The sequence below is a fragment of the Daktulosphaira vitifoliae genome, unplaced genomic scaffold, assembly GCF_025091365.1.
Source record: "Daktulosphaira vitifoliae isolate Bord-2020 unplaced genomic scaffold, ASM2509136v1 Scaffold_1, whole genome shotgun sequence".
Classification (NCBI taxonomy): domain Eukaryota; kingdom Metazoa; phylum Arthropoda; class Insecta; order Hemiptera; family Phylloxeridae; genus Daktulosphaira; species Daktulosphaira vitifoliae.
In genome coordinates, this window is record NW_026099572.1 from 16986783 (window position 1) to 16996519 (window position 9737).

The following is a 9737-nucleotide window of genomic DNA, read 5'->3' on the forward strand; positions in this document are numbered from 1 at the left end:
ACAAACTTCAAAACGCTACAGAATATTTACTACTGAATATTAATAAGATATTTTTTTACTAAAATTTTTCTTAAATTCTACTCTACAAAATAGCTATCTTAGATTTTTTTTTTACATTTTATTTAAAATTTAAAAATAATTAATATTTTTAATAAAATGTAAAAAAATTAATTATTGAGATATAGCTATAGGTCTATAACGTATAACTATTATTAAAAAAAAAAATCAGCTAAAAATATTAACTGGATCAAAAGTTATTTAAGTTGTCAGTGAGTGGTGGGCCACTCTGTATATATATAAACTTATATAGGTGAAGTGAGCACCCTATAAGCGTAACTTGAAAAAATTTTCTATAAGAACTAAAATCAATCTATTTCATAGGTTTAAACCTGAAGGGAGCTTCCTTACTACATTGTTTTATTACCATCCTTTTCCTCCAATAATTTAGTTTATTTGAAAGGCTAAGATCTTATACTTGTAACGTGACAGTTAATAAAATGTCAGAAATTAATTACGTAGCTTCAATTCAACCAAAACAAAAATAATTTATGATGTCAGTTTATCTGTTCCATGTAATAAAAATAAAAATATCTATCAATTAAAGGCAATTTAAGAAAATTTAGCATGTCATTATGTGTAAATTTGTTGTGATTTAATTGCGATACATTTTTTGCGTATTTGATATATGAATATTAAAAGTTTTTTAAAAAATATCGAATTTGCGTATAACATGCATTTATTTAATGTTTTAGGTGTTTCAAAGGACAAAAATAATAAGTTTTAAGTAGGTGTACATAAATTACTTTGTGTCGACTATAATTCATGTTTATTTCACTAAAGTGAAGAAAATTTTAAGTCAAAGAAAACAAACCTATTATAAATATACATACTTTCAATTTGATTAAAACTTAAAAAATAACTTCTAATAACAAAAAAATACATTCAGTATCTTTATTCTATTTAGGTCAATAAATTTAACCACTAACCATATTAGAAGAAAAATTGGTAATAAAATAATTAAAACCTTAATTTTTTGAGTTTTAAATTGTATAATGGATTTTTACAATAGTATCTTTAAAAAAAATATAAATAAAATTCACTTTCTAAAAATGTATATTCATTGAACATAAGTATATTTATTTTTACTATGTTAACAATTAATGTTACAGACCAATAAATTATATATTTATATGTTTATAATTAATTGATACTTCTAAATTTTTTCGCTAATACTTTAAATTTTTTTATATTCTATTTTTAAATTTTAATTTATGTTCTCATTGAGTATTTCATCTAGAACAATATAAAAGTATACAAAACGGTTAGATATTTTATTGAATAAATAAATTTGTGTTGTGAGTATATACATTATTATTTTTTAGTTACCAACATAAAAAGTTTATTAGACCATGACTTTTTTTCTAAGTTATCAAAACCTAATGATTTCTACACCAACCAGATTCGTTAGATCAAATTCCATACGCTTTTATTAACCCAACTTAACAGTGTAACTAAAGTTTTCGAGGCACTGGAAAATCGTTTTGCCTAATATCTCTAGCTAGCTACGTCATTAACTTTGTGTCATTTAATTTATATTAAATACAAATCATATCCACATTGCAGTTTAAATTAACAAATATTTTGAAAGATAACATACCTACTTATTTTTTTTATTTTAAATTATTTGGCATCGTGACAATATTTGTGATAATTATAAACTTGATAAACGAAAGAAATTACAAATTTTGATGACGTACACTTTTGGTAATTCAGTCATTCGGTTTGGTAAATTATGTAGTATTTTTCTACTAAATTAAAGTTTTTGCATTTCTAATTGAAATATTTAATTTAAATAAAAAATAATAAGATATATGTAAAACTATATAAAAAAGAGAGCGGGCAATTTTTAAAATTTCGAAATTCTAATCCTTTTTTTTGGGCTTTTGAATAAACTTTTGTATTCATGTTCATAAAAATCAAATCTTAAAAATCTTAACTGTATTTTCTTACAGGACCATTTATTGTTCAAGCTATTTTAGAGCACTTATTTTTTAATAGTAAAAGATATCTTTTTTTATTGCTCTTCATATGTTTCCAAGCACAGTCTTAGACAACTTTATTGATTGTCGTCTTTTCATCATTCTTATCTGAAAAATAATTTTCTTGTAATGTTGTTCACATTTCCTAGATACAGGTTTATATGAGCAATAGGATGTGTTATAATACATTTTAAGTTTTATAATTGATAAGTTTATCATGATCTACAAAAAAAATTAGACATCTTCATGGAAAAATATTTTAATTGGCACATCTATAAATGAGTTCTAACAATTCTGTATGAGTTGGCACGACTACTGAAAACCTACATAACTTTTTTAGAAATGCTTTTATGTATTTTCATATAAATAACTATTTTAATAAAATCTATTGGTAAATAACAATTTTAGAACTGACAAAAGCCGAAGACATAATTTTACCCAAATATATACTAATATGTAGTATTATATAAGTTACAGTAGCGTATTTAGTGGGGATACAGCAGCACGTACTCCCCATTGACCGTGTAATTCTGATCAAAGGCGCGGGAACTTTTTTTTACTTAGGGGTAAAAGTTTAATGATTAAAAATAAGTCATTTCGATTGTTACAAAGCTAAAAAAACTGGTTAAGCTTTTTTTATTGATTTTTAGTGATGGTGTAAAAAAAATCCGGTATTTTACATACTTTACCCTTGATAATATAATGGTAATATTATCATATATTATTTTTTAATATATTATTAATAATTTTTAATAATATACTAAATATAGTTGAATGGATAATTATCCATATAATCCATATAATTATAGTTTTATTAATTATTACAATAAATAAAAAATATTGCTTTATTAACTTTGGAAACTATGTTCAACTTAGATATTAAAAATTAAACTTTTTACGCGGAATAACTTTTACTAAATTAAAAATTAAAAATTAAAAGTATATAAATGAGTTATTGAATAAAAAATAAATTTAATCTTTGACAAAAACTTAATTGTAATTTTACTTTTGTCAATAAACTTGTCTATAATAATATAATAACAATTAACATAATACAGTCACAATATTATATAAATATAATATAATTTATAATATGTAATTATTTTAAATCAAATTACTAAAAAATTTTTTAACACAGATCTTCAATAATAATAATGTTTTTTCGGATTTAATTAGAAGACTGAAATGATACTTTATTTTGCTTTTAATTTCGGCGCCACTCATACTGATATAAATAGTTTAGTGACCATTTTTCTCATAATCGACCCAAAAGGAGTAAAATCATTTTCTTGGTAGTTTTTCAATTGAAAATTTTATTTGTGTCTCCTCATTTTTAATTTTTAAATACGTCCTTAATGTAACAACAAAAGGTAATAATATTATGAAAAAGTTTAATTACTTTAATGAGAGCAGTATTAATAAATACATTTAATAAACTAAAAATAGTTATAAATAGCGACTCCATATCTAAAAGCTAGATTATAACGTAATTAACAATTTTTTTATGCACACGTAAAATGTTTTTTCTTTCACAATTTTTTGTGAAATGTCGCATTAGCTTCATATTTTAACCGAGAAGCAAATTTTTATCATTACAATGTATTTTAGTATTAAAAAAACTGTCAACCTAAGGAGAAGGGGATTAGTTATTTTTTCCGAAAATTTAAAGAAAAAAAATTTTTTACGTGAAAATAAAAATAAAATTTTTTTATTCATATTAAGTTACGTATAGTGCTAACTGCGTAAAAAAGTAACACGGTTAAATTTGCTATAACAATAACAAACTCATAAATTTCAAAGACTAGGGTCGATTTCGTGGTATAGTAACGCGCAGTTATCTTTGGCCTTGACACCGAAATTTTAATGGAAGTTGAAATAGCGGGTAGTGTTTTGACAAAATTCCTTGAAAATTCGTAATGGCGCGGTGTACGTACACTTCTAAGCGCATGACAACCAGGTGCTGAAGCACTGACGCGAACGTACACTGGCTGTTCTGAGTGTAATAACAAACAAGGGATCCATAATCAAGTGTATTATTGTTTTTGTAACAATACGCAGGCGTAGCACGTACTTGTACCCCTCTTCCCAAGCTACTTGTCACTCCCACTTCCACTAACAATCGACGACCTTTTGGCCGCCACTTGAAGTATTTATAACGAACCGAATTTCCGTCGTTTGAGTACGATTTACCCGGACGGACCATCGATTTCTGTAGTATTGTTGTTTTTGTTCGCGAACCATATCGTTCCCGTGTGCGATCATCAGTTGTGCGTTTTCAATTAAATTTTTAGTTTTGTTTATTATTTTTTGGTATCGTCATAGTCAGCATCGTATAGTATTATATACTGTAGTTCCTAGAAATAGTATTGTAATAAATTTTATTGTTGTCTGGGATCGTCTGTTGTCCGAGGACAAAAGCAAGTTGACACGCCATTACTATTACAAATTGATAAGAAAGAGTATAAAAAAATTAACCATTGATTTCATAAATAATTATTCGATTTTATCTATTCGAGAATCTATAGTTATTATGCATTTATACTTCTTTTGTCGTATGAAATGTGCAGATGTTAATCTTATTGCACGAGTTTTGCAGATCAAAGGCTGAATTGTGTCTGTTATTTTGAGCTACACTTTATTCTGTCCATTTTATTGCAATTATATACTCGTAGTTAACTTTATTGTAATATTATCTTATAAACAAATTCTCTAATCTTTAACTGTCAAGTAGTCTCTTGACATTTGTTGCACCGCAGTGATCAAAGTGGACGGGGCAAACTTCTGCTGTATCATCACACTGGCCAACAAAGTGGATTACGTTGTGCGTAGAAGACCAATTGGTGGTATGAGGCCAGATCTACAAAAACTTATCTATCATACATCATCTGATCATTTCTCAGAACTTGATATTTACACTGTGCTCTAGTCTGCCACGCTGCTAGTAGTATAGTGTAGCATTTGATATAAGTGTGTGTATTTAAAAGTTTTGTAGCCTACAAAAAGTATAATGGCACCTACAAGTCTAATGCGTTCAATTAAAAAAGATTGGCAACGTCAATCACAGTCAGAATCAGAAGATGATGATATAGTTGGCAAGAAGGATTTAATGCCATTTGTATTTTCTCAAAGTAAATTTTTTCTCTAATATGTTAAATAATTAAACCATATTTATAATTTGTTATGTATGCAACTAAAATAATTTTAAGATGTAATTCTATAGATACTAATTATAAAACATCCTTAAATTTTTATATATCCAATTATAAATTTAATAATTCTTAAACTGTCCATAAAATATCTATTTTGGTTTGGGAATATGTAGTCTTGGAATTTAATACTATTTAATGGCACATTATAAAGAATCAGGGCTTTACCAAAGCTAGAAATATGGGAAGGGGTAAAAAATTTATTTTTGTGAATCAAATAATTTTTTTATATAATTATTTTATTGTAGCTTCCTCCTTGTTTAAAAAATTACCTACTAAAATTATTAAAATTTGTCATGTAGGGGATATGATATCTGGTAACGTTCCTGTTAAGATTACATGTTTGATTTTTTTAATAGCTTTTTTTTATTTATTGCCTGGATAAAAATTACTATGTATATTTATTTGTGAACAGTTGGACATAATTTTGTACCTTTGGTTGTAACAATGGTTGGATTACCTGCACGTGGGAAGACAGTTCTTGCTTATAAAATACAACAATACCTCAACTGGACCAATCATAAAGCTAAAGGTTTGTTTAAGATTAAATTAATCATCTATTTTTAGAAATTAATTATTACATTTTAAAATATTTTATACAATGAGTTATTGTATATATACCTATATATGAATTTAAAAAACAGTTGTTCATGCATAATATTATATTTAAATTATGACACTGATACCATATTTTTCTTTATCTTTGTAGTATTTGTTTATAACACTACTTTTCACTACTTAATAAAATTAATTAAGACTTTACGGGGTCAAAGAATAAAACTATATTCTTGAATACTAAGGTATTGACTGTGAGCCGAAACTCATAAGATTAAAACTAAAGTAAACAACTCAAATAGTACCTGCACAAATTACTTTTTAAATCACTATCAAAGACATGTCATATAGATCTAGCAGTGTTTCAAAGTGAGAATTTTTATTTGAAATAACGGAAAAGGAGAATAACACAAAATGTACTAAATAAAAGATATAACTAAAACAAAAGAACACCTATAAAATTAAAAAACAGTTGTAGTTTATTTCCAACAAAGTGCTTAAAAAACTATTTAGATTATCTTCAGTGCTTTCAAGGTACTCAGCCCCTACAAATTTTACCAATCTTTATATACTAAAAAAATTTATTTAAGAGCATGTTACGTCAAATTGAAGTTATAGAAAAACTATGTATTTGTTGTATATATTAAAATAACTACTATTTTTAAATAATAATATAAGTTATTGATTAAATTATTTTCTTAAAAAATATTTTTTTATTATTATTTGTTTAGTTTTTTGTGTGAGTTCATACAGACGTAAACATATTGAATCGTACAGTAGTCATGATTTATTTCGTAAAGAAAATAGAGAAGCTGCTGAAATTCGACAATTGAGTGTCCAGGAAGCTCAAGAAGATGCCACTAAATGGTTACAAGAAGGTGGAGATGTTGCTGTAAGCTATTAGTGTATGAAATCCCCATAATGTATATTTTTAATTAATTTTACATGATTTTAGATTCTTGATGGAACTCATATAACTCAAGAACGTCGTAAAACAGTACATGACCATTTTGCCAAAAAGATGGGATTTAAAGTTTTGTTTATTGAATGTGTTTGTGATGATGAAATGTTAATTGAGAAAAATGTTAAAGAAGTATTGCAGTTCAGCAAAGATTATCGTAATATGTCTAGTGAAAAAGCTCTTGATGACTTTCACCATAAAATTGAACATTATATGGAACAACATGAGCCTATGAAACCTAAAACTGATGGCTATAGTTATATCAAGTATTTAAATGCAGGTATGTTAACATTATTTTAATTACCAGTAATTTTAGAAGTCAATGTTTTTAATTTTTAGGTGAAATGCTTAGCACTTATCGTTTGAACTCTCCATTACAAAGTGAAGTGCTTTCATTTGTATCGAGTTTCAAACCTTTTTCAAAAACTTTTTATTTTTCTAGAGTAAGCTAATATTATTACTATGTTTTTAGTAACATGTAAAATTACTGAAATTTTTATTATTAGCATGGTGAAAGTGAAAACAATGTATTGGGTCGTATTGGTGGAGATGCTGATTTGTCTGTTAGAGGACGTACTTATGCAGTGGCATTGGCTCGATATTTTAATAATGAAGAATGTTTAACTGGATTGCGAGTATGGACTAGTGAATTGAAACGTACTCACCAAACTGTTCAAGGTATTCAAGCTCCGATAGAGACTGTATCAGCTTTAAATGAGTTATATGCTGTAAGTATTAATGAAAATAGCAAAAATTATTATTTCTTTATTGGCTAATTTTTTATTTGTTTTAGGGTGTTTGTGAAGGATTAAGTTATGAAGAGATGCAAGATAAATTCCCTCAAGAATTTGCATGGCGTGATCAAGATAAATTACAATACCGTTACCCTTGGGGAGAATCATATGTAGACATAATGAATAGATTAAAACCAGTTTTATTAGAACTTGAAGGCGATATGGATAATTTGTTAATAGTAAGCCACCAAGCTGTTTTGAGATGTGTTCTTGGATACTTTATGAATAAAAAACATGGTATGTATAAATTAACAATTTTTATTTATTTATGTGTAGTTCTATAAAAAATACTTTTTATCAAGATGATAGAATATAGTATTAGTCCTTATGATTACATTACTTTATCAAATTATATGATAATTAATTAACTTAAAATTTTTTTATGTTTTATAGAAGAATTACCTTATATTAACGTTCCTTTACATACAATTATCAAATTAACTGTATCTGGTTATAAATGTAAGATGGAAGTTATTAAACTTAACATAGATTGTGTGGACACGTATCGAATGCAACCTAAGGTAAGTTATTTTGATATCTGTGTGCAATATTTACAATTTGTTAATTTTTGATGAATATTAATTTATTTTATTTTTTTTTAGAATTGTTCTGTTAATCGAACAACTGATGATGCTCTACTTACTGTCCCACCACATTTTGAAAACTTATCTTTATGGAATCGGCAGTCAATTATTCAATTGTAAATCTAATTTTATAGAATTTCAATATGGTATATAATATATTGTTCAATTAGTATGGAAGCTATGTATTACTTTAATTAATTTTAAAGCCACATTATCACAATTAATCAAAATTTTTGTGGCATAAATATTTTATTTTAATCTATGAAAATTATTATTAACTGTATTATAAGTTTCCATTACTTACTACTGCAATAAGAACATTTAAAGTAATAATGTTTGACTATTAACACAATTGTTTTAGTACTGTTAGACATAATTATTAAGGTACATTTTGGGAATATGCTATTTATTTTATTTAAATATAAGATCATAATTATACTATTTTTTCTTTTTTTTGTGTGTGTTAGTGTTAATTATATATGATAAGTTAAATAGAATGAGTACATTTTATTAACAATTAACGAATCTATTCTTAACTTGCATATAATTTTTACACTCATTGTTATAATACTAATAGCTTATAATTTGAGTAGTATTATAGTAATTCTTACAATGTTGAACACAAATTTATTTTATTTAATGTTTGATCTATTATTTATTTAATTTTAAATATTTGATGATCACACAAACTCATTTTACTTAATATATCATCTACAAGTTCTTATGTGGGGGTATAAACTAATAAAGATGAGTGTTAGGAAATAATTCATTTTTTATAATTTTTGACTGAAACTATTATATTCTTCCATTTTTATTAAAAATGATTATTTAGACTATATAAATATTTTTATACAAATAATAGTTTTTCTTTTTATATAGAATGACAAAATTAATTGTAATTTTACTATATAGAGTATATATGTTATATTAATAGTTGCAATATGTATGTACTATATTGTTAATTACAAATTGGTACTTAATATATGATGATATATAAATATATATATATATTAGTATTAAGTGAGACTTAAAGTTATAATTTAATTTCTCAATAGTTGGTTTTATTTTTTGTAGTAAACTTAAGATTTAATATAAATTGCTTTAGTAAGCATATTATGTTTAAATTGAGCTTTGGTTTTCTGTACCTAAACCATCTCGCATCTAAACATAATATTAAAAATTTATTTTAAAAATTACTAAAAATAAATTATCATATAAATAAACTTGTATGATAAATATAAAAAATTATTTATATAAAATTGTATACTTATAAATTTTTTCTCGATTATCATTTAATATTTATACTCATACATTAGAACTATTATTAACTAATTTATTGATATTATTAAACATATTAAGTATTAAATATAAATAGACCTTTTAGCTTCGATGCGAAGCTGATAAGGTATTGGTTTTACTATGTGTTTTTTTTTTTTGTGACTGTTACTCAACCGATTTTTTTCAACGATATGTCAAAAGATTACAAATCTTATCTAGTCGAAAACATTTCCCTTATTCTCCGTAAATGGGGAAATCTTCAAAAAATTACAAATTTTAAAATCCCTAATTTTCCACATTTTTTTTACTTAAAACTGCCA

General features: G+C 25.1%; 1 protein-coding gene across 1 annotated transcript; it reads left to right on the forward strand.

Annotated features, from left to right (window-relative positions):
• The first annotated feature begins 4170 nt into the window (after positions 1 to 4170).
• Positions 4171 to 9043, forward strand: LOC126910468 (6-phosphofructo-2-kinase/fructose-2,6-bisphosphatase-like). The gene is made up of 9 exons (XM_050693064.1): positions 4171 to 5167; positions 5661 to 5777; positions 6532 to 6692; positions 6756 to 7041; positions 7101 to 7204; positions 7268 to 7489; positions 7555 to 7792; positions 7949 to 8076; positions 8158 to 9043. The coding sequence occupies exons 1-9, from the start codon at positions 5047 to 5049 to the stop codon at positions 8257 to 8259; spliced, it is 1479 nt and encodes a 492-aa protein (XP_050549021.1). The 5' UTR covers positions 4171 to 5046; the 3' UTR covers positions 8260 to 9043.
• Positions 9044 to 9737: the final 694 nt, after the last annotated feature.

Excerpts from the sequence above, each read along its gene's own strand:
- LOC126910468 (XM_050693064.1), top strand. The coding sequence starts at position 5,047 with ATGGCACCTACAAGTCTAATGCGTTCAATTAAAAAAGATTGGCAACGT. Across the intron at positions 5,168-5,660 it reads GCCATTTGTATTTTCTCAAA|TTGGACATAATTTTGTACCT; the intron begins GTAAATTTTTTC and ends ATTTGTGAACAG. Across the intron at positions 8,077-8,157 it reads CGTATCGAATGCAACCTAAG|AATTGTTCTGTTAATCGAAC; the intron begins GTAAGTTATTTT and ends ATTTTTTTTTAG.